Source organism: Acanthopagrus latus, chromosome 14 (assembly GCF_904848185.1).
Source record: "Acanthopagrus latus isolate v.2019 chromosome 14, fAcaLat1.1, whole genome shotgun sequence".
Taxonomy (NCBI): Eukaryota; Metazoa; Chordata; class Actinopteri; order Spariformes; family Sparidae; genus Acanthopagrus; species Acanthopagrus latus.
In genome coordinates, this window is record NC_051052.1 from 19,644,295 (window position 1) to 19,669,380 (window position 25,086).

Sequence of the window (25,086 nt, forward strand, 5' to 3'; positions counted from 1 at the left end):
ATTAAAAAACTTGTGAAAATGTCAGTTTATCTTGGGATCGCTGTAGCAGAGTGCGTCCTACCTGCCAGCATTTAGCAGCTTTTTGGTGTCTGATTTGATCAGATGATCTCCATGATGAATTCATGATTATCCATGCCTTCTTGTAAATTCGGCAGTAATTGACAACCAACATGTCAAATTTCTGTCCCTCTTGTTCTCCTTCTTCGTGTTTGTATTCTTTCTCCTGATGTGCTTCCTGTTGTTCTTTAACATCTCTGGTGTTGTTGGCAAATTGGCAAAGTGCTCCAGGCGCCTTCTGGACAGGAGTATTTGTTTTTTATGTTTAAGGGCTGAGCCAGATTTGTGTCTCACACAGAAAAAACAAAACAAAAAACTGTGCAACTGAATATTACATCTGCCTGTTTGAGATGCACACACCTGTAAGAGAATGAATGTTTATACGAGACACCTGAAATAATAAGTGTTACTGCGTGTTTTTATAACATTTCGTCTTTCCTCTCTGTCTCCACAGATGCACCACCCGATTCAAATGAAACCCGCAGACAGTGAGAAATCTAACGGTGAGTGCCACACACACACACACACACACACACACACATTGACAACAGTATCACACACTCATGCATCAATAGCCGTTTTGAATTTGCTTGGTAATGGCTGCCTCACCCGGGTGTTTGCTCGAGAGACTTGGGGGGAGAAAATATGAAGACAGCGAGAGGGGAGCAGAGAAGAAGAGAGATGGGGGGGAAACACTAATATATAAATATATTTTTATATGTGTGATGAATTATTAAGGTGCTTCAGAAGGAGGTCAGTGAAAGTTGAATCGTTTTGGCCTGGCGCTGAACCCGCCTCGCTCCCCCGTGGCTGCTCGCTCATACAAACATGCTGTTTGCGCCCTCACGCTCGCCGCACGCACGTTCTCTCACACGCTTTAAAGCATCCATCACACGGCGCCGTCACACGTCCTCTCGTCCTCAGATCACCTCGTTTTCCAAACTACATATTGCACATCCAGCTGCGAATTGATTTCCTCCTCCTCGCTCTGACGAGGAGGCTGTCGGGACTGTGGGAAGTGGGGAAGCGTTGGGCTGCCTTTTTTAAGGATGTGACCGGCGTTGCTCTATATTTCTCTTGATTGTCAGCAAATCTCATGAAAAGATGACACAGAGAAAGTGGCTGTTGAGCTATAAATATTTTGGTCAGCTGGGTTTTGTTGCCGTACACATGGCTGCAAAATACCTGACTTCTGTTCGTTGCCACAAACATCCACAAAAAGTCCTGACCTTTAAAAATCTCATTAAAAATATCTGGTTTTGTTGCCTCAAACTAGACTGCAAGAAGTCCTGACTTCTAATTGATATAATACAGTTTTGTTGCTACAAACCCGACTGCAAAACGTCTTGACTTCTCACTAAGATTATCCAGTTTTATTGCCACAAACACAGCAGCAAAATGTCCTGACTTCTCATTTAAAATACCAGTTTTATTGGCACAAACATGGCTGCAACATGTCCTGTTTTCTCATTACAAATAACTGTTTTTCTCTCCAGCAACATGGCTAAAATGTTTTTGTGGAGCTCTTCTGCCACACATCTGTCCTGACATCTCACTAAAGGAAACAGTGTTGGTGCAACAAACCTGACTGCTAAATGTCCTGACTTCTCATTAGTATTATACAGTTTTTTTGCCACAAACACATCTGCAAAAGGTCCTGACATCTTGTTAAAGATCTACAGTTTCTTTTCTTCCCTGTCTGCAGCACTCAGCTGCAGGTACGTCTGTAAAACAAGATGTCTGCCGGTCCTGAAAGAGTTATTGGTCTTTAAAGTCTTCAGTTTGAGTTTACTTGCTACAAATATTTTATCTAATTTCTAGTATCCATCTTCCATTCCTGATGTGAACCTCATACCGTCTCTTAACTTTTTACTTGCACTTACCTTTTGGCAAAAGTAGTAGTGAACAAATGTTACCCAGAGCATCCTCAGCCTCTGTAGTCAAAGTCAAACGTGAGCATCATCTCAAGGAGGGAATTTGACTTTACTTGATTGCTTTAAAGTGTGCGTGACCTTTCAATCATGGCGGCTCCGGAGAAGCCGAGGGAAGTGGAGCTGTGTTCCACCCGTCTATCAACATTTCCCTCACCTGCACTGCTGAATCCTGAGAGGGAGAGATGAATAATCTTTTTGGAATTATAAATATCATTTCTCCAGCTGACATTAAAAAGACACCTCTGAGCCTTGACCCCGCCCGTCCTACAGCAGTATGACCCAAGAACTAATAAAGTCAAGTGTTGCTTGATATTTGATTGGATAAAATGTCAAAGCAATTGCCAGATTACATTTTAGTTGCAGTTTTGTTGCGATTAACACGGTGACAACATGTCCCGACTTCTCATCAGAGGATATCTGGTATAATTTGCCACAATTATAGCTGCAAAATGTCCCGACATCTCATTGAAAATTGTTGCTTTGCTGCACTAAACAAGTCGGCAAAATGTCCAGACTTGTGTTTAGAAATATCTAGTTTTGTCGCCACGAATGCAATTGGAAAAGGTCCTGACTTCTCGTTGAAAATATTGGTTTTGTTGTCACAAAAACTTCTTGACTTATTGTTAGAAATATCTAGTTATTTAGCCACAGTCACGTCTGCAACATGTCCAGACTTCTCGTTAAAAATATCCAACTTTCTTTCCCCAAACGCAGCTGGATAATTTCTTGACTTCTCGTCAACAATATCTGTTTTTGTGACCACAAATATGGTTGCAAAATGTCCCGACTTCTCATTAAGAACATTTGTATTTGTTGCCATAAACACGGCTGGATAACGTCCCGACTTCTCATCAAAGACAGACGCGTTATTTCCACAAACATGGCTGCAAAATGTCAGGACATTTAAATACCGAAAATGTGAAATATATTTTACACTAACGAAATGATGGTAGAACAGTTCATGCAGTGTCACAGGAATACATGTTGTTTTACTTCACTGTGTCTGAAACGTCGGTTTTACAAGGTCTGAATTTTGTCGCTCTGGTGTTTCAATCTGTTTTAATTGGTTTCATTTTGATGCAGCACAATCGTTCGGTGTAATTTGTCAGGTTCATTATGTTCTGTGATATTTAGTCGAGGCAGATTTGGAAACTGAACGACGATGTTGTTCAAGTCGTATTTAGTGGGGGAACTGAACAACCACCGTGGTGTCAGAATCTGATTTGTTCTTTTTTTTTTTTTATTTTAAGGTTCTTCTCAATTACTCAGTTTTCGAGGGTTAATTCAGCCAGATTGTTGAAACACGTCGTTGTAATTCCTGCTTGTCTCTGCAGAGTTTTAGTTTCTAGTTGAAGTTTGATCCCCTGTTGAAGCACGGCGGGATTACGAAGTGACAGACGGCTGTACAGTCTTGAGAGCCGACTCATCTTTGGCGGTCAAGTGACGGCAGCTTTTAAAATCTCCGTCAGCAGATTGCATGCGATTTTAAGGAAGTGACAGTCTCACCTCCTTAAAATCGATCATGAAAACATGCAGGTTTATTAAATAACCACTTATTAAACCCTCTGAAAACAGAAGGACGACTCCTTCCTTATTGCCAGACAGGTTTTTCTTTCCATTCTTTTTTTTCTCTGGCATTCAGCGACAGGAGAAAGCATCAGACAAAAGCCAAATGTTAGCAGGGCTTTTTGTATTTGTGCACTGTGAGAGTTTATTGACCTCTCGGGCTCGCTCGGTAATTCCTCCACGGGATAATATTTCAAGATGTTTGCCACTAAAATGTCCTGCAGATAAATAAAATAAAATGTTAACAGTAACTTGCCTTGCTAGAGCCCATTCTGTAGTTAATCCTGAGACCTCATGTGAGATTTATTCCCCCCATCTGTGCCAAAGGAATCTTGATTTTAACCAAATAACTGATCTGTTTGTTTAATATCTGGGAGCTTCCTGAGGATGTTAGGACAGAGTGTGTCGCACACCGAACAGATGTAAGGCCCACTGAGGTGTTATTTTCAGGTTAAAGGGACATTCCGGTGCAAGTTTAATCCATGCTCTAACACACCGTGACTCAGAGTAAGACCCCTTCTCAAGAGATCAAGTATTCCAAACGCTAGCTTATGTAGTTTTAGCAACCTCAGAAAAGACCGCACCATAACAACACACTGCAGTTTGTGCCTCTAACCAAGAAACCACCATCAAAAAGCCACAAATGATGCTCAGAACAGCACCAAACGTCACCAACAGTACAAACAGGGTCCCAGCACAGAGTTCGAGGTATCAAACATCTGCTAGTTTTGCCGGATTTCTACTGTAAAGTGAACACAACTCACCACTCTCCTGCAGCAGCTAGCTCGTTGTGGGGAAGCCCTGACGAGTCGATTACCGAGTGCGGTAAACTGCCGCAGCTCAAGGATGAAAATGTATGATTATTACTTAATGGAAATGCAATCAAAGTTCATATGTGTCTTACCTGCCAGTTTATAACCGTTATTATCGAGAGCTGACAGGGAAAAGAACGGAACTGAGCATTTCTAACTGCACTCGGTAATAAAATAGATCAAACTGGCTCGACTCGATGTCGGGGCCGATAAATCAGTTCCCATTTCAGTTCGCAGCAGCAGATATCTGAACATTTTTTGAGATTGTTTGCATGACTGAGTGAGAAAATGTGTGTTTTTTTTAAATGTGACCTGACCCCTTAAAGCTGAGTAATTGAGCAGAATATGAAAAATGGATTAAAATCAGCTGCAGGAGAAATTCAAGAAGTGACTCCACGTCGCAGCCGAGTCCTTCTGTCCTGACACGCAGACGATTGAGTGGCATCATAAGCCTCCTGCTACATCACTGTCCACTGCAGGAGGGGGAGGGAGGGCGAATACAATAAAAATGACAGCATCCAGCAAAAGGCAGGGGAGGAATCCTTATAAAAGCCATCATCCGCTCCACTGAAATATGGCGAAATACGACTTTATAAGACATAACCGTCAGGGTAACGACGGCAGAACTTAATAAAGCAGCCACCGCTCACAGCCAGAATGGTGAAATATAGAGCAGGCCATACGTAACGTATCCATCCACTTAATGGTAATGACCTTTAATAAACCCAGTGTTAGAGTCGCCGTAACAGTGACGAATGGCCGGCTCCGAGGGTTTATTAGTTTAGTCGGCGGAGGAGACGGAAGAAGAGGAGGAGACGGAGGGACGAGCGGCTCCGACGCCGAGGTGAACGTTAGCGGGAGATCTCGCGCGGCGTTCTTCCTCGTGACGTGTCCAAAGCTCAGCACGGAGCCCAATTCCTGCTCCGATTTATCCCAGAATGCAAAGCTCCGCTCCAGATCATCCCAGAGCCGGCTTTATGGGTCTTATCACCCGGGCCCGCCTGCCTGCCTGCCTGCCTCGTCTGGAAAAAAAAAACAGAAAACAGTCAATTGTAACGATATCTCCTCTCTTTCTTTTCTATCGACACAGACTAAATTAATTACATTGCTGTTAGACTTGTGGTAATCTTCCTCTGGAGTGATGCACACACACACACACACACACACACACACACACTCATGCTGTGTACAAAGGAGTTAAAGCTTTTTGAAACAACACTTATCTTGGCAGCGTATCCCGACGGTTTGTGTGTTTTTTTTGTTTTGTTTTTTTAAACACACAAACAATTCAAACAGCAAAATAAACAAGTGCACTATTGATTTCCCAGAGTGCAACAGACCGCTTATCTCTTTCGCCTCGCGGTAAGAGCTGACAGTTTCCTCATTAAAAATGAATTGGATTAGCATTACATTGAACGCGGTGGGAACACATCAACACACACACACACACACACATTGTGTTTTGTTTTTTTTTCCGTGAAGAGGATTTCGCTCTCAGCCGAGTTCACACCTCAAAGTTTTCTCACCGTTACCTGCAGCCGGCTCACATTCCTCGACGTTGCAACCCGAGGAGGAGGGATTGTGTCAGAGGAGGAGGAGGAGGTGGGGAGAGAGAGGGGAACCCATGAGGGAGACGAGGGGGGAGGAAGAGGGTGAGAGAGGACGAGCCGGAGAGTCTCAGCGAGCAGTCGGCGTTGAAGTGATAATGAGACATTGATCAGAGCCTCGCAGATGGCATGATGAAATACATGAACTCTGCCTGTGTTCATCTCTCCCCCACTGTCTTCTTCTTTTCTGTCTCTGACTGTTTCTTTTGATTGGTGTTTTGTTCTGTCTCATTCCATTTTTCCACGTTTTTTTTTGTTTTTTTTTAATCTTTTTTTTTTTTCTATTTTGTCTTTTTCTCTTTTAATTCTCTTTGTTCTTTTTTGTCTCCGCTACTATTTCAGTTTGACGTCGGCGGTGTTGTATCTGATAGAAACTGTGGACGTGAACATGTTTAGACTCGTTAAACCTGCCTGTGTTATCCCCATGTGCATTTCAACCGATCATGTAACCACAATGTCACCAGACTCCCTTCACAAAATGTGCATTTTTGAGATTTTTCGAGTGAGGTGAGACTTAACAAACTTTGCAAAACAGCTACTGCTTAATTCTAAATCGTCCATTCCCTTTTTGTGAATCTGGCATTAAATGCAACCCATTAAGACGTTTTTGTCCTTGTGGAAAGTGTGTTTATCTTGGCATTGCTGCACCATTTACCAGCTTTTTGATGTCTGATTTCTCCATTAACACAAAAGACGACATTTTATTGGCAGCTAATGTGTCAAATTGTACAAATACAGTGAATAGTCACCATTCAACACAACTTACTTGGTGCCCTCAGAGAAAGTCCCCGGACTCCCTCTAAAAATCGCTAAATTTTGAGAGTTGTGGTGTTGGGAAATACTTTAGAAACTCTGTGAAACAGTCTCCATGATAAATTCATGATTATCCGTGCCTTCTTGAGAATTCGGCAATAATTACAAAACATTAAACTCTTTCATTCCTTGTAAAAAGTGTCAGTTTGTTAAGCCTCGCCCAGCGAAGAGCGATAAGTGGCTCTTATCCACCAACATTTAGCAGCTGTTTGATGTCTGATTTCACAGTTCACACTAGATTTATGAAAGAACAAACGTTTAAGGACCATAAACATTACACATTTTTTACAAACAAAGGAAACAGTCAGCAATATTATGCTACTTCTTTGTCACCCGTGGAAAAAAAAATCGCCAGACTCCCTTTGAAAATGTCTCAATTTTGTGTATTGTTGAGTTAGAAGACAGACAATGAACTTTGCAAAACATAGCCTATCACAAATTCTTCACTAGTTGGCTTTCTTGTAAATTCGGCTAACATTATCTCAATTTGATCACTAAGTACGGATGTTAATACCAGGTTTGAACATGACCGGAGGGAAACAGATGCACCTCCCAGCACATGTTGAGCTCCAGTTAGGGTGTCTGCAGGTTCTTAAAGAGGTCTCCAATGTCCTTAGGTCTTCAAAGTCATTAATTTGTCTTAAATATGAAATCGTTAGATCTTTATTGCCCCTGCATGTCATTTTTACCACCGTTTAATTTCATTTTATCACAATCGATGAGGCTCTCCTGCCTGCAAGTCCACAAATCTTTAAACCTGCCACCACCTTGAACAAGTGTCTTCATACTTTCACTTACCTGTTGGCAAAATGCAGAATAACCCTCCATGAAACTTAGCAATGACTTGATATATATTACTTAACATAGTATTTAAATGATGTTTCTGTCTTTTTCGCTGGAGATTTGGTTTAAAATTGTGTTGACAAAGTGTTTGAAAGCATTAAATTTATAAGTCTGATACACGTAGACACTCTGTCAAGCTAATTACGGCATTGTGTCCTCTGTTTTTAATCAGTACCAAAAAGAAAAGACGTGGAAAACATCCTGTTGTGGTTCCCTCTGCTCATCTAACTCTTGTCATGAAGATGCACGAGCAGTTTTCCCAAAATGTCGAACCACTCCTCTTTGTATTAAAGCTGTAAAAGTTCTCTGACGTCTCTGTTTCTCTTCTTCTCCTGCAGCGGTTGAAGACAGGAAGTTGTTCATCGGCATGGTGTCGAAGAAGTGCAACGAGAACGACATCCGGGTCATGTTCTCTGCGTTCGGACAGATCGAGGAGTGCCGGATCCTCAGAGGGCCCGACGGACTGAGCAGAGGTGTGTGTGTGTGTGTCACTCGGACTCACTTCCACACCCACACACACAAACACACACACACACACACACACACACACACACACACTGTAACGCTGCTCACGATGTGAATATTATTACCAGAGCGGCCTCCAGCAGCTGCTGCTGTTCATTGTGTCGACTCGGGTCGTGACTCAGACTCAAATCCTGTCGTATCTGAAGCGCTGGCTGGTTGAAGACGGTCTCTGAGCCAATGGCTGCGTGTCGGAGTATAAACGACTTCTTTAAAACTCATTGTTTTCCAGTAAAGGAAGAAAAAAAAACATCAATCCAACCACTTTCTAGTTCAACCGCTCGTCGTGTTTTTAGGGAACTTCAAAGTATTTTTGAATAATCAGCGGCTCATTTGCATGTTTTCAACCGAGTGTGTGTGTCGTGGTTTTTTTTTCTCTCCTCACTTCCTTTTTACTGGAAGTTTTTTTTTTTTTCCTGAGCTGTCAATGTCAAAAGAAGACGTTTGTTTACTGTAAACTGTGGTGATTAGCGGCTTCCTGCAGCACGAAACATTCAAACTTTTTTGGGGGAGGCAGGACGTGAACTTCGGGAGACAGTCGCTTTAAATTTCTCTGCACACTTCAGTTTATTTACCTGGAAAAGTCGCTGCTCAGTCTGCACAGTATTTGTTTCTTTTTTGAGATGCTCGCCGCTGCAGATGAGCCGGTTAACGAGTCCTGAAGCGTTTCATGTCGGACTTCGTGCCGGTGACCTGACAGCAACAGTTTAACATGTTTTCTGAATCAGAGTCAACCTTGAAGTGTTCATGGTCACTGGGCAGTGACTCCGTCTTTGTCCTTCCCAGTCAGCAGAGACACTGCGAGTGTGTCAGTGTGCAGCCGGTGAGTAATCTGATGCTTCTGAATCAGCGCCGATAGTCACTGAAATGAATCAAACATCTGTCCTCTTCTGCTTCGCTGTGCTCTGTGCATGTCGTCGTAATAGTTGGCAAATGTGGCGTCCCAGATGCCAACACGTTCTCAGTCCCGCCTCCTCAAGTACGGCGTCTCGATCAGTGGCCCTGAGCTTCAAACTATGACTACTGTCTCTGTCCGGCACCTGAAGGGCTCCGCAGTCAAAGTCAGCCACAAAAAAATACTTGCAAGGTCTTGTTAGGCAGTCAAAATAAACCACAGCATCATCGAATGGTGCGAACGTAAACAAGCTAGCAGCTGTTACCGTGTCTTTTACAGGGATTAGGTCATTTTCAATTCAGGGTTCACATCCCCAAGTGCCGCAAATATTTTGAAGGGGTACTGTTACTGCATCCTGTGTTTAGTAACCATAACCATCTAAAAGGAGGCTGTAACATATGCTGAATCTACAAAAAGGCCCACAAAATTAATAATACATCAGAAACAGCCCTTCACAATGTTTATAAAGTCTATCTTAACTCAACAGCTCACAAAATTGAACGATTTTTAAAGGGAGTCTGGGGAACTTCTCCTCGTCATCTCGACGTGGCTCCTTTTCACCCGTAATATGTCGGTGTTCAAGTTTGCCGTCAGCTGTCGCACAAAACATGGTAAATTATTCCTAATAATGATCAGATGCATGTTAACCCGGCCGTTCAAATTAATACATTTACTTTAATGAAGCATCCTCAGCTGTGACTGACTGCCGGCATCCCTGAGAAATAATTTAACGCTTTAAGGAACCAAACCAAAGACGTGAGAAGACGGTAAGAAAAAAAACAATAAACGGCAGAGCTAAAGTCGAAGAAATGCTGAATCTGTCCAGGTTTCATCAGTTTATTTAAACTAGTCTCGGGACGTTAAAATTTAGTGTGCACATTGCAGCGTTAAACCGTCTGTAGAACGACTCTGCGGTGCAGCCCGGTGTGGAAACTGAAAAGTGAAGAGTGACTGAACAAACCCCAAACGTCTTCTCGCTGCCTCGTGTTTTTAAGCTCTGCAGGGGGTTTTTTTCTCAGTGAATCAGAGAGTTTCTGGGTCGACCCGAATATATATATATATATATATATATATATATATATATATATATATATATATATATATATATATATATATATATATTTTGTTCTGCGTCCGCTGAAGGCGTTGTATCAGATCCTGTTTTCAACCAGCTGCTTTCTTCAAGGATTGAACAGGAGTCACACCACACGAAGGAGTGAATACAAATGAACTGGAGCGACACCTTGAGGCTGCTGCTGCCACTGTGAATACATGCTTCTCCTTTTTCGCTCTATATATCTCTTTTGCCTCTCTCTCTTTCTCTCTCTCTCTCTCTTTTTTCTCCCCCTCTTGCTCTCTCAGCCTCAGCCCCCAGATCACCTCCCTTCCTCCTCCTCCTCCTCCTCCTCCTCCTCCTCCTCCTCCGACCTCCTGACCTCCATTCATATCCTTCACCCTCCCCGCCGTTCCAGTTTAGCCTCACTGTAAGCCACTCCTAAGCTCTTTGATGCCTCCACAGCGAGGCTGACGGGCATTTTTCCGGCTCCCAAATCGGAGAGACGTGTTGCTGCTCGTTGCATTTACAGTACGCGCCGTCCAGCGGATGTATTAGAGCGGGATTTCAGTGTCAAAGCCGCGATTCGAGCAGCCTCGTGTTCTTTTTTTTTCTTTCCTTTTCCTTAATTGGGAGGAAGAAAAAGACCAAAACAAACATGGAGGAGTCGTCGTTGTGATCAGCGCTGCTCCTGTCGCTCTGCAGGTCACAGGGAGAACACGCTTTTTAAACAACAAGCAAACTCTGGTGAAGTGTAACAAACACAAGAATAACAGAATATAAAGTCATGACAATCTGCAGATTCCAAATAAAGAAGTACGGTCGGGTGTTAAGAGCCAATATAACATCAGATGTAACTTTTAAATAAACAGCTGCTTGATAAATGAGTTAAGAAGCATTTAATTGTTTGTTAACAGTTAATTAAATATAAATGGCTTGTAAATGTATATTTGTTACACTTCTGCACTTTTTCTATCATGTCGAGTCTGTGTATAACTGTGTAAAACACTTGCATAAGAGCCCCACTTGACTTTATACCTAACTAGAAGGGTACTCAGTAGAGCGTATACCTCCGCCAAGGCCCAGCAGTCCTCTGTAGTTCAATCAAGTCCGATCCAAAACCAAGTAAAACATATTCAGAGCTATTAAATCGGATTTTTCTTTTAGGATCTGCATAAAATTGCATCCAAACTCATGGATACCAGCCACCTCAGTACACACTGGACCCGTCTAGTAGTTTTATCGAAATCGTGATGACAAACGAACAGGTGGAAACAAAACCTCTTCTGCTGAAGTAACAGTTTGAATCAAACTGACTCAATGTGATAGAAAAGCTTTGTGCAAAAACTTTTTCAATGAATTTGATGGAAAATGTTCGAGACGCTTTGGGATGGCTGCCGACCCGACCTACTATCCTCTGAACCTAAAGTTAAATAAAGTTTAGCTTTATTCTCGTTCTGAGCGTAGAATATACCGGTACTGTACCAGTGAACACTTTTCTTTGATGCCTTGCTTTCAGGAAATCTTTTTGTGATACGAGAAAAGACTCAAATGCTAAATGCAGCCAACACAAGAAGACAAGTTTCTGTTCAAAGAGCAGGTGAAAAATCAGACTGTGGTTTGAATTTCAGCCCTCGAAACCAGAATTCAAAGATTGCAACAAAAAAAAAGAAAGAGCAAATCCACATAACAGCGATCATTTGCTTTCAGTTTCTCGAAGACATAAGCGCTGATTTGGCCACTCTGACTCTTGGCAGGAGTCTCTCAGAGCGCCGACGGCAAATCATCTGCGACCACGAGAGCACATTTAATCATGACTCCGAGTGTGGCGACGTCTCACAAAATAAAGAAATAATAAAAAAACTCTAAATTGCTTCACTTGATTTTGGAAGAAGGGGCTTCGTGCTGCCTTCACACCGGGAGAAAGGCAAACAGTCTACCTGTTTAATTAAAGGTTTGGTCGTCATCGGCGTGCCTGAAGGCCACAACACGCGCTCTTAATCAACAAGAAGTCCACACAATCGGATTTGTTGACAGAAGTCGCGGAGTTTTCGCGGATGGTGGCGTCGAGAACATGGAGCACTCCCATCCCTCCATCATCAACAACTCCTCCCCACTTTCTACTACCTTCCCGATACTCCCTCCCTCCCCCCTCTCCTCCCCCTCTCTCCCCCTTTGTGGTGTCTATGTGCTGAGGAGATGGAGGGGCTTTAAAAAAAAAAAAACTCTGTCCTCCTTTTTCCTCCTCCTCCTGTCACACGAGCTGTCATTGTCATCGTCACGCAGGTTCAATGTGGATCTTGTCGCTATATTGTTTTTTTGTTGTTGTTGTTGTTTATTTCTGTGCTTGTCGGATGTTATGGATGTTTTTTATCGTATTTTCTCGATGTGTCTCCTCTCTCTCTCACTTCTCTCTCTCCTCAAGGTTGTCTCTTATCTAGAAACCGCCCCTCAAACTGACTCAAACTCCCATGTTCCCTTGCTTCTTCACACGAGCACCAGCACCAGCACCCCTCCCTGTCTCACATCTCCTCGCCCCGGCTTGTCCTAGAATCCTCCCTCGCATCAATTTGTCCTCTTTTTTTCTTTTTTTTTTTCCCCAGACATCCCACATCGGCTTCCTTCCCTCCCCTTCCCTCCGATTCCTTCTTCCATCCCTTTTCAGCTTCTCTCTTTTGTCCTCATGAATATTTCAGACGCGATGGCCGAATCCTCGTTTCCCTACGACTGATAGAATCCACTTAGCGTCTGACGCAAGTCAGAGAGGAAACGATGGCGACGCTAAGTCCAGTTTTGGGGTCTGGCGGGCGAATAAACAACCCGCTAACCAGGTTGGCAACACATAGCTCTTTAAGGATTTCTGCAGAGTCCCAGAGGTCCTCAGTCCCACCTTGCTGCACTGCTGAGCTCTTATTAAACCGCGGTATCAATCAGAAGAGCGCTCCGCCATCCCGCTATTAATAAAATATGGATCACACCACCAGTGGATGGCTGGGCCTTGGGAGCTACCCTACTTTCATTAAAGGACTGTTTGGTTCTCCGCTGACGACAGAATGCGGCCCGTGAGGTATTTTTAGAGCTCGAGCCACGTCCCATCTCTGCGCTAAGACATGCAAACCAGAACCAGCCCAGAGAGCAGGGCTTTGAAAAAGTTGTTGTGGGGGTTTTTTTGTTGTTGTTTTTTTTAAATTCATTAACAGCTTTCGACATTAATGAATCAAAGTTCAGACGCGGAGGACGTCTTTATTTAGAGGCTTAAAGATAGAAATGCTTTGTCTTCCGTCTGCCAAGTTGGAGACAAACCCAGGAGTTTCCGTTAAGATGATGACCCAACGACGTCACAGCTGACTAGTTTTATAAATAGAGCTAGTGTAACCCAAATGGAAGCCCCCACCCCCACCCTCCAGAGCTGATCCACTTCTAGGGACAACCTCCTGGAAACTACGAGGTTAACTGACAGATTGTGGCCCGTCGAAAATAGACAGTTCCCCCCGAATGAGTCGGAAAAAATGACCCCTTTTTCAAATGTCCTATCTGCAGAAACACCGGCACCAGCGCAGCAGCCCGGCGCCGTAAAGGACACATCAGAATGTTTGCTAGGTCAGTGCTGCAGAATCTGATAACCTTGAGCCTCTCTCTATTTTTTTATCAAAACCTTACATCTCTAACGTTAAGCCGGCGAGGCCAGTTTTATATGAAAGGTGAGTAAACTGTAACTTCCAGTCGGCAAGGACGGACGAATTGAAATAACTGAGGTGAAATATGTTTCATACGAGATAAAAAGCAGGTACATTCAGCTCAAAGTAATAATAATGTTGAGAGTGAAAGCTGTAAATGGGTTTGACAGCATGATTAAATGTTCATCAAATGCTTCCTCCTGCATCGACTTGAAATACCAGGGATCAAACTTCAACCTCTTTCCTTTGGTTGACACGAGTCTTCCTGTAAAGATTATAATTTTTTTTTAAGGGTGCATGAGACAAACAAAACAGGAAGTCACCTGTAACAAAACTGCTCCATGATCCGATAGAGGTCAGGAGGTCAGCAAAGGCAGAGCAAACTTCAGAACGTAGTTACCTGGCTGAAACATGCAAGAAACATTTTGGAAACTGAGATATAGTTCAGCATTTTCCCAAATATTCAAACTGTCAGCTAATGTTCATAGCACCCCCAGTGTTACGCACCATTGTGCAGGTTAGGCCGTGATGGACACCCAATCGTTCACCTCCACCTGCTTCCCAAGAGGCTTTGCAGGACCAAAACACTCCCCTACTTTCCGCCGATGGTAATTTGTAGGGGTTGTAACGACCACAGGTGTCAATGTTTTGTGGTGAGGCGATCTGTTATAGAGCACCGAAACGACTCTGAAGAAACACGCCAGATAGATAATAAATCACCATGGCCCAGATCTAAACCCAACACCAGACACGTTCATCCAGCACTAGCATGGCCTGGCGAACAGGGATGGACCCCCTCCAGGCACCATCATTCCACGTGATATGTGGGCCGAATGAACACGTCTGGTACATCTGGTTAACGAGGTTTTAACAGTTTCTCATACTTAAATAAGCGATTAGGTCGATTGCCGCCAATTCCCAAAGCGTTTGCAGTGTCCCAACGACGGCGTACCGGATCTGCAGCTTGGTCGTCTTCAGGAAAACACTTACGTAGGCCTGCGTAGCTTCAGTTGTATGATGGGTAAATATGGGTCTTAAAAAGCCGCTTGCACGGTCGACCTCCATGGCTTCCCTACGAGGACCGAGCTGTAGATTTCTTTACCACAGACTCGAGATTATAATATCACTGTGGCGACGCTCGGCATCCGCGAGGACGCGTTATCAGTTCTGAGGGGAAAAGCTTCTGTCTGAGATCCGTGTAGTGGATGAAAGCAGGAGGCAAAACTGACCATCCGTCACTCTCAGCCTCGTTCTATCACAGCGACAGCGGGCTTTTGATAGAGGTGGACGAGGACAATGATCGCATCTATTCCTCAACACACTCTGTATTTTTCTCTCTCTCTCTTTCCTCTCTGTGGCATTATCCATCCTCACACTTCCTCCCCTCTCTTTCCTCTCTCCATCATCCCATCCACACACAAGCCGGGGAGAGTCTATCTGATGACCCAGGCTATTAGTTTTTTTTGTTGTTGTTGTTTTTTTTCCTCTCTGCTGCCCGAGCCACGAGTCAGCCGGGCCGAACCTGAGCATGTGTGCGTGCGTCTGTGTTTTTTTTATTTTTTATTATTGTGTGTGTGTCCTGTTGTGTGTCTGTACGTATGTGTGTGTGTGAGCGTGTGTGTAATCAGTTCAGGCCTGGCTGTGCTAACATGGGCTCGGTGAGTCTGTTAGCATGTTATTAGTCCGGGGGGTTGCCGAAGCACTTCTCACATTATCTCCTCTAATCACTCCCTAACCAGCCAGACAAACACAACCTCGCATCACAACTTCCCCCCTCCCTCCCTCCCCTCTTACCCACAAACAACCAATAACAAACTCGCCCTCCGGCAGCGCCCCGTCTTGATTGGCTAAAATCAGCGTCAGTCACGGAGGAGTTCGACCACACCTCCTCTCATCTCCTTCCTCGTCTCTCTGTGGATTAAATTAATATGATCCTCGTCTTTTCTCGAGCCCCTGCAGATATTTTGTCTCGCCTCGCCCCGCCCCGCCCCTGCCGCCATCCACCGCCAACGCCACATCTCTTTCCTGTTTGACAAAAGAGAGAGAAAAAGGAGGGCGCCCAATCAGACACACAATACAGGGGCCCAAATGAATTCAAATCGCTTTCATGCAAATTTGAACTCATTTACATTGTTGAATTGTTGAGCGAAGGAGAGCGGTTGAACTCAGGTATGACTAATTCGGTCAGTGTGTAGGAGCGAGAGGGAAGAAAAACTAAGAGACAGTGACAGGAAGAGACGATGAGGAGGAAGAGGAGGAGGAGGAGAGCCAATCCAAACCCCAACCCCCCCCCCACTGCCCCACGATGGTTGTCCCCCCGATGTCCTGTGGATGTGGCGAGGTGTCGGGACGGTTTTCTCGGGGCGGGGCGGTTTCTGGGGGGGTTGTGGTTGTCATGACACTGTGCTCGTTTTTTTTCCGGCTGTTGTTTCCACAGCGACTGAGAACACTGTTGTCCGCCTGTGAGCTGTTCTCTGTATCAATCTCTGTTTGGGTTTTTTCTTTATAACAACGACGTGTCCAACCCTTTTGTCTTGTTTTTGTTCTTTCTTGTCTTCCCTCCTCCTCCTCCTCCTCCTCCTCCTCCTCCTGCCCCTTCTGCCCTCCCCCCTTCCTCCCCCTTCCACTGTCCCACCATCCCTCCCTCCTCCCCCCCCTCTCCCCCCCCCCCCCCCTCCCTCCTTACAGGATGTGCGTTTGTCACGTTTTCCACCAGAGCTATGGCACAGAATGCAATCAAAGCCATGCACCAGTCTCAGACTATGGAGGTACTGTACTCTCGTCCTTTCTCTTTTCTGTCTCTTGAGCTCCTTCTGACACTTCACTCTGTTAATGTGCTGCCTATGTAATACATCGGCCTCATGTGTGAATGTCTGTGAGTCTCCCTCTCTGTTAAAGTCATGACTTGTTGCATCTCAATGATGGGGAATGATTGGTCGCGTTTACCGTCGACAGGTTAAAGCTAAGAGTTGTGTTTACATTTTCTCTGACATAGAAAAAAAACCCTCGGAAAACCATAGCAAGCTTTCTGTAAGACAGCGGAAATCGTGTTCATCCTAGAGAGCAGCTATATTTACATTTTCATAAAACGTAGCCTGCTTTGTGAAGAAAATCTCCTCTTGTGAAAATGTTACGAGTCAAGGAAACGTTAAAAGGGCATCGACTGACCACACGATCTGAGAAATTCACCGATCCAAAATAGCGGCTAGCTAATGTCGAAGGGAATATTCTCGCTATGCCAGGACCTGCTCGTGAGTTGAAACACCAGGAAATAAAGAAGAAGAAGAAAAAGATGGATTTGCTATAAACAACATATAAAGACCAGGTTTAGTTAACCAGCTCAAGAAGCTGCTCCCAGTCAGAGGTGAGAAACAGGATGGTGTCATCTGCGTATCATCGAATCGTCTCTTCTAACTGTGCTCGTTCAGCCCTCGAAACGCTTAAAATCTGTTAAATCAGTGATGAATTTGCTGAAAACATTTAATCAAGCATCCAATACAGCCAAATTAGTTGTATTGAAATAGCACCAAATATTGCAAATGTGTCTGACATGAAATGACTGGAGACACCTCAGGAGGATCACGACTACTACTAGACGGAAGAAGCGGCAGTAAAATAACTATATTAGGTAGAAAGTAGTGCACAAACCATAAAAAATAAAGTGTTTACAGTGTCTTTACTTAAATCAAAGGTTCTCCTGATGCTAGAAATGTTAAACTTCAATACAAAACTGAACTAAAAAACAGTTTTTGATCAGTTTCTCATCTCCAAACTCTAGTTTCCAGCATTCTTTAAATGCAATGACCAAACCAAAAGCCTGGAAACCACACGTGAGGCTTCAGGCTCGATCTGGGCTTGGTTTAGTTACAGATTCTTTACTTTATTCGAGCTAGCTATAAGCTAATTTATATCTGTGGTCCCTGTCTGTCTGTCTGTAAGTTAAACTGAGCAGAAATCTCGAGCCATCAGCGTGTCAGACTCAGTTTCTAAGACAGCTTCTCTCTCGCTTGTCATGAAATCAGTGATTACCTCGATCACAAATTTTCCAACTAGTTCAAAATTTGGACAAAAAAAAACAGCCGCACCTTTGACCCAACAGCCACAATGTGCAGGTGGAGTTCCAGAACTCATCAGCTGCACTCCGACCCCGGCGGTGCCATAATGGCAGCGGCTCCTTTGTGTTCCCTCTGGTTTTTTTTTTTTTTTTTTGGTGGGGGGAGCTGGGGGTGGTGGCGCCCTTGTCAACGCTGCCAGGCCCGGTGACAGGGCAGGATGACAGGGCTGTGATTGGGAGAGAATTACATGTTATAAGACGAGCGTTCAAGTGTGTGTGTGTGTGTGTGTGTGTGTGTGTGAGGGAGACAAAAAGTGGTAATAACAGGCTGTGTTAAGGGAAAAAAAAAAAGACGAGTGGCGTTCACCCCCGTAGCCTGCTCATTAGAGCTGATCATGATAATCATGGCTGCTATTGATGTGCTGTGACCCTGACATCAGGGAACTGCAAGCTCCTCCCTCCGTCTTGTCTGCGTGTGTGTGAGTGGGGATTTTGTGTTTGTGTTGTCCTACTGTGAATATCACTGAAGTGTCTGTTTTGATTTATGTGGCCGAGCGGCGGCGGCGGTGGCAGCAGTGGTGGCGGCAGCGGCGTGTCTGTCTTTCAGAAGGAGAAGGAGTGACACTCTCCTCCGACAGCGTTAGTATTAAGCTAGAATTATCCTCGCTCTGAGCAGTCGTCTGCCACAATGGGCCTGGTAAACACTGCCGGTGTCCCTCGCTTTTATCAGGCGCACGGAGAAAGAAAGAGAGGTGGAAAAAAAAAAAGCCTTAAACCATAACACAACGATATTGCAGTGGACAATGGCAAAATACCTTCATTTCCATTTGAAAACAAGCTGTCTAGCCCCAGGCGGACCTAAATTGCCGCAACCGTTTGTTAATGTTCCTCAGTTTTGCAATTTAAAAGTAATTACTTTGGGTCCGTATGAGGGAATGAGGTCTGGTAAATAGAGTTTGGTTATTGTCTTGGCTCTATTGCACCCTACTGTCTTAGATAGAGCACGATTGCATGTGTGTGTGTGTGTGTGTGTGTGTTCGGCAAATAAATAAATAAATAAACAAATAAAAGGGGGAGGCAGCCCCTCGCCGTCCGCTCGTCGATGGCCCTGTCACTGTCATATCCATTCTCATTACGGCGTGACATTCAGGTGCACACACTCCTCGCGCAGACGCACACGCCGGCTGAATGTCAGGCCGTAATGAAAGTGGATGCGAGCGAGACAGGTAATTCACTGTCGAACCTCTAAAGACACACGTGGAGGGAAGTGGCTCGCTCGCGTTGTGTTGCCTTCGTGTTGATGTGTGCTTTACGTTATCCTCTCCTTGTGTAAAGACTCATTTAGCGCTCAGCTCCACCATCACCACCAACCCACCTCCTCCTCCTCCTCCTCCTCCTCCGCAGCGCCACATCAACACTGATTTCTGTTTCCACCGTCGTTTCCGCTCGCACATTATCCTGCCCTCGCTGCAGGCGCACGTAACCCCCCCCGACGTTAATGCACGAGCGTTCGAGCGCATTCAGACGAGAGCTTAAGCAGAGCGTGAGAGGAAACAGGAGCAGTGTCTGTTTAAATAGTGAACAAATTCATCTGTCAACTGCGGTGAGGAGCGGAGACAGATCCGACAGAGGGAAGGAAATATTAGATCAGATTAAATCAGGGGGCTGGTTTCGTGGTAAACAGGTTGATGATCTCAGAGGTATTCGACAGCACGCCGAACTACCACCTCCAGAATCTAACTAAAAAGAAAAAAATCTGTGTCCATTTGTCTCAAGAACCGTTCACCCGACCAACTTCACACTTATTCTTGAGGATACAACCACGCACTGTGTGAAATTTGGTGCAATTTAGACGCGTAACATGTTTAACATTCATACATTTTGAATAAACAGCGACTACAGGTAGGATATCACGTTATCTCATGGGGAAGCAGACGTAAACAACATTAGCGTGGTGCAACATGGCAGTGATAAAAAGCAGCAGGTTGAATGTGTCTGGATGAGTGAAGTGACTCGGTCAAAATTCAGTGAGAACTGGAGGTGAGATTGGTGTTAGCAGCAGCGTGCTAGCTAACGTTAGCCTCGAGGAGCCTCAGTGTTTAGACAACACCGTCAGCTGCTTGGAAAGATTTTACATCGTTAATATAAAACTTTCTCTTTAAAAGGAACAGGATGTTGGACAAGAAAGGGAACAAGAACAAGGGATCCATTTCTTAATTATTCTATAACAATGATGAAATGTTTGCACAGTCAAAGTCGGAGGTGAGTTTATCCGTCTTCTGTCCTCAAGCTGCACTTTGCTGGAAGTCCTGTTTTGTTTTTTTTTAACAACAGAGTAGCTGTTTGGTTTTTGGCCCGTGGCTCTCTATTAAATTTCAGTTTCAATCGCTCAAGGGAAAAAAAAAAAAGTTTGTGCCCTCCTGGTTTTGACTTACAAGAATTTAATGAGGTGAAGTGAAGGAGCTTTGACTTGTAGAAGAAGCATCTGAATTGTAGTCGGTGCAGCATGTTCAGCCTCAAGTATTCAGGCGAGGAAATGTATTTATCAAACAGGAGCAAATTCAAAAGGCTTTACAAGAAATCTGCCAAGGTTTTGGATGTCAGGTGTCCTTGGGAAACAAAGTGCACTCACGTGGTTTGACATGTAAAGGCTCTGTGAGCAGTAAATAAAGGTTCACTAGCACATAAACTCCTGAAAGCCTATGAGAGATTGATTTTCAAGGTAAACGGACCGGAGCTTATGAGTTCAGTTAGCGTCTGAGATGGGAAGTGAGGCGTAAAGCTCTCTTCACGGTTGTCTCGAGGAGTCGGCTTCAGGGGAGCGCAGTCGGGGTTTATTAGCCGAGCGAACTCTCGGTTAAGTCGATCACGAGTCTGAAACTTCTGTCACAGACAAAAAAGTTTGAGATTTCCTGGTCGGACGAGGTCAAATCACAGCCTGGAGGAGGTTTTCACAGCACGGCAACATGATTCCATATACTGCAATTACACCATTATAGATTCAGATACCATAATCATGCAGGTGCTTATTGCCACGTCTGCAGCGTCATTCTCAAAACGACAGGTTGTCATAACACCTGTCGATCACACGTGTGGACGTGGCGTTTTAAAGCCACGATTGGCGTCTACGTCCGTATTTCAGCGCTCTTTAGGTTGGATGCTGTAAAGATTTTTGACGTTTGAAAGATTTGTCAAACATTGTGAGGAGGAGATAAAAATAACAGAGAGGAAGTGTTTTCCCAGTAGAAACGTCTCCCGGTGAGAAATGTTCCTGTGAGACTCGGAGCACTTTACTCTTTTTTAAGATGTGAAAGTTGTGCAACATGGGAGCCCTCGTCTGCACCTCCCAATCGCTCCCCTGAAATAGTATCAAACAATAAATCGATGCTTCACCGCCGGCAGCCGGTTAATGACATGTTATTTTCAAAAATATATGAAATCAGAGACCAGTTAAGACAAAAGCGGGAACAACTTTTTTTTTTTTTTTATGAGTACAAATTAGTATTCCTGTGTTGGCGCGCATTAATCGCCTGTTAGGAAAAAAATTAGCGCGCTCTCATGTTTTAACAATCCACCCGGGTGTCGTGAAATATTTTTGCTCCCCCGTTAAAGAGGTAAAGTCATCATGTTGCCCCCTGCTGTTCGTGCTCAAAAGTGGCCAATTCTGACAAATCAGATGGTTTTCTGCAGATTTAGTTTAACGCAACGTGAGGTGTAATTGCGCCCAGCAGCAGGGTTTTCACGGGCGCCCATCAGCAACAAATACCTATAACCATTAGCTCGTCGCATATTGAAACGGGACTGAAATAAAAAAAAAAAATTTTTAAAAAGCTTCCAGGGGCAGACATAATATAATAAAGTAGGGCTGCTATCTTTTTCTTGCTGGCTTTAGAGGATTGAGTCTGTGGTTAATTTTAGAAAAAGTCTCTCTTTAAATATGAGCTTTTCAGAAACCACAGTCTTGTTTTCGCTCATTGAATTGGATGTGGAAGCACCAGAGAGTCTTTTAAGGTTAAAATCCTAAAGATTACTGATCATTACTTCATTCCAAAGAGGCAACATGTAGGAATTTGAGGTCAATCAGTCAAAAATCATCTAAAATTGTCGATTGAATGTGAAGAAATACCCATTTTGGCCTTAACGACATCTGTTTCTTGTCTTACCAGCCGGCACCGAGCTGTCAGGATCGAAAAACACCCGTGATGACAGTGTAAACACTACCACTAGCTGCACAGCTAACTGAGCTAACAAGCTAACGGCAGCTACAGTGAACCAAGGCGGGTTCTGCGGGTCCTACCCTTGAGTGCATCATCAGACTGGCTGCTAACTGTAGCTGCCTTTTGCTAGTTAGCTCAGGAAACATGAATCTCTCTCCATGATCATCGTTCACTCAATAAGTACGCAGCTTACGATCAACAAACGCGGGGAAACGAGTGGAAATACCGTCATGAACAGGGAGAAATACAGGACAACTGTGTCCCACGGAGGAAACTGGTCGGGAGGGTTGTTGTGCTAAAACTAAACACATCTCAGAAATGTGTCTCAGTTTAAAGTACCTGCATGTGACAATACCTTTAGCACCGCTAGCTGAAACATGCAGCGAGTCAGACTTTGATTTCCTACAGCGTACACTTGTCTGTTGTCTCCTCGGCGGGTTCGGGGCTCGACTTTATCAGCTGGATGAACATGTCTGCCGCCATATTTACTCTGTCTCTCCAGCAGTCATTTTCCCTCTTTATTCTGACCGCCGACAGATAAAAGGAGAGGCGACGATGGGAGAATTGCATTTCGGAGGGGGAGAGTGTCAGTCTGGGCGCCGCGTCGCTGCAGTCGATTCCCCCCGAGACGGGAGCTCCCCATCCCTCTCCGCTAAATATCTCATTACTCCAGCTGACACCCGGCGAGCGAGAGGGAAATGCAGCCCAGAATGAGAGTCCTGCCCTGGGAGAGGGGCCGAGGGCGAGGGGCCCCTTACTATACGCTCTCCGCTGACTGCTTCTCCCTGAAATCTGGGTCGCGTTTGAAGTTTTTCTCCGTGCCGATCGGCCGGCTTGGTCAACTTTGCCCCCTAAACGATGAAATCCGTTGGAGGGAAAAGAAGCAGCAGCTTATGCCCATCTGTTGGTTTCACTCATAGAAACAAATCAGCATTGATTTTACCGTAGGGGGATTTTTAATAATTCATCAAAGATTAGTAACACTGTGTGACTACGGTGCTAATCAGCTATGAGTGAGATGAAACAGCATCGCCGTCCAGGGAGGGAGAATCGTGTTCAGGTGATTTTTTTTTTTTTTTTTTTTTTTTTTTTTAGTTTTTAAGCGTTTCCACAAAAACCAAAAGGACGCTTAAAGCTTTAATGGAACATTTGTGAGACTATTTGTCGAGCTGAAACAAGCGACTGTTACTGCTGGATAAAGAAGGGAAGGTCTGAGTGCTCCACGTCATCGCTTCCCTGTAATTTATAAGATCTGAGATCCGAGAAAGCCCCAGGACGCGTAGATTTCACCGCCTGCAGTGATTTTAGCCATTAGCTTTGAGAAGACCTCTCGCAGTTTGGAGCAGATGTTTTCTAGCTGGCTCGCCAAACCTCGGTCAGCTTTTGTTTGGAGTGAAGTTTTGAAGTCGTTGTTGGTCCGCCGAGTCATCTTTCATCCTTGATTTAGTGATCCTGCAGCCATTTTGAGGCAGATGTAGTTAAAGAAAAGAGAGAAAACAAAGTATATAGCTGTGCAAAGTTCAAGACGAGCATCTCGCTCCTGCTTCCATGCAGCTGTCGACCTGGAAGTATCTCAAAATTTGAATTAAGTACAATTTACAAAGTGTCCTTTGAGTTCAGGAGACAACAAGCAATGTCAGGGGATCGCAATGAACTCTGGGAACTTTTGGGTGATTATTTTATAAAATGAAATAATGAAAATGGTGATTAGTTGCAGCCTCGCTCTTCTAAAATAAAGATGATACAGGACGATGTGTGAAGACACCAAACAAGTCGACCATTAAAGTTTCTCCAAACTACAGGAAGGAAAAGATGTCGTGGGAGTTCAGTTCGAATGTGATGCATGCTGGGAAATACGCTAATCAGCGAGCAAGAAGATTCTGATCATCAGTATTTGACTTAACCTCCAACATACATGCAGCTGCACAGACACAGATCTCAGATCAGCTCCTGACACACTCTGACTGTCTGCTGCTGCTGCTGCTATCTGCTAAAGTAGCCAAATCCCTCCTCTCCCCCGCCGAGCATGGATCGCGCCTCAAACTAAATGTTTCAATCAAAAGGTTTTTTATTCTCCCGTGGCAGATTGCCTTTGTTTCCAACGGATTTGCCCCTAGTTAGGCTTTGATTGCACGGTGTGAGTAATGGTGTGGTGTGATAGATTATGACTTGTTTCAGCTTCGCTGCGTTTCAGCCGCCGCCGCAACTTTCATCAGGAGCGTTGTGTTGTGTGTGTGTGTGTGCGTGTGTTTTTTCTACTCTCTCTGTGTGTGACAGTTCATTCATCTCATACACACACAATCACACACACACACACACACACACACACACACACACACACACACACACACACACACACCCCACACACACACACTGCTCTGACGGTAGACATTTGGACAATTAGCTTCACTTCTTCTGATTGTCCGAATCTGTTAATCTTCCTCTGGTCATCCCAATCAACCTCTCTCTCTGTTACACACACTAATATACACACACACACACACACACACACACACACACACACACTACACACACACACACACACACATCAAGTCTCTCTTCATATGAGATGATGAAATAGTTGGAGAACTCAGGAAATCTCTTTCTGGTGAAACCGTTCTGGACTCAGAGATAACTGAGCCCTTGTGGGGGAAGAAGAAAGCCCACTGGCTTTAGAGTCAAGCTTCCTGTGTGACTCTGTGTGTGTGTGTGTGTGTGTGTGTGTGTGTGTGTGTGTGTGTGTGTGTGAGAGAGATAATTTCATGAGCAGGTTTTAATTGAGAATATTTTTTTTTCTTTGCTGATGTAAAGTTTGTTAAAGCAGAAGTGTGTGTGTTGTGTTTGTGTCCCTCTCAGTCTGTGTGTGTGTGTGTGTGTGTGTGTGTCGTCATTAACACCTTAATTTCTTACATTTAGTATAATGTGTTTACTGTGTGAATCATTTTTATTTTAACACTTGTTTTCTTTGTGTCAAGCAGCACAAACACTCACTATGCTTCCCCTCCTCTTCTTCTTGTCTCCTCCTCCTCCTCCTC

At 44.3% G+C, this 25,086-nt stretch overlaps 1 protein-coding gene across 24 annotated transcripts in view; it reads left to right on the top strand.

Moving 5' to 3' along the window:
* Positions 1-25,086, top strand: part of celf2 (cugbp, Elav-like family member 2) — a 201,959-nt gene that overhangs the window by 152,385 nt on the left and 24,488 nt on the right. For all 24 annotated transcript variants that reach the window (XM_037121495.1, XM_037121497.1, XM_037121500.1 and 21 more), the window contains 3 exons: positions 512-560; positions 7,971-8,105; positions 16,469-16,548. In XM_037121495.1, the coding sequence (XP_036977390.1) occupies positions 512-560; positions 7,971-8,105; positions 16,469-16,548 (264 nt within the window). The remainder of the gene's footprint in view (positions 1-511; positions 561-7,970; positions 8,106-16,468; positions 16,549-25,086) is intronic.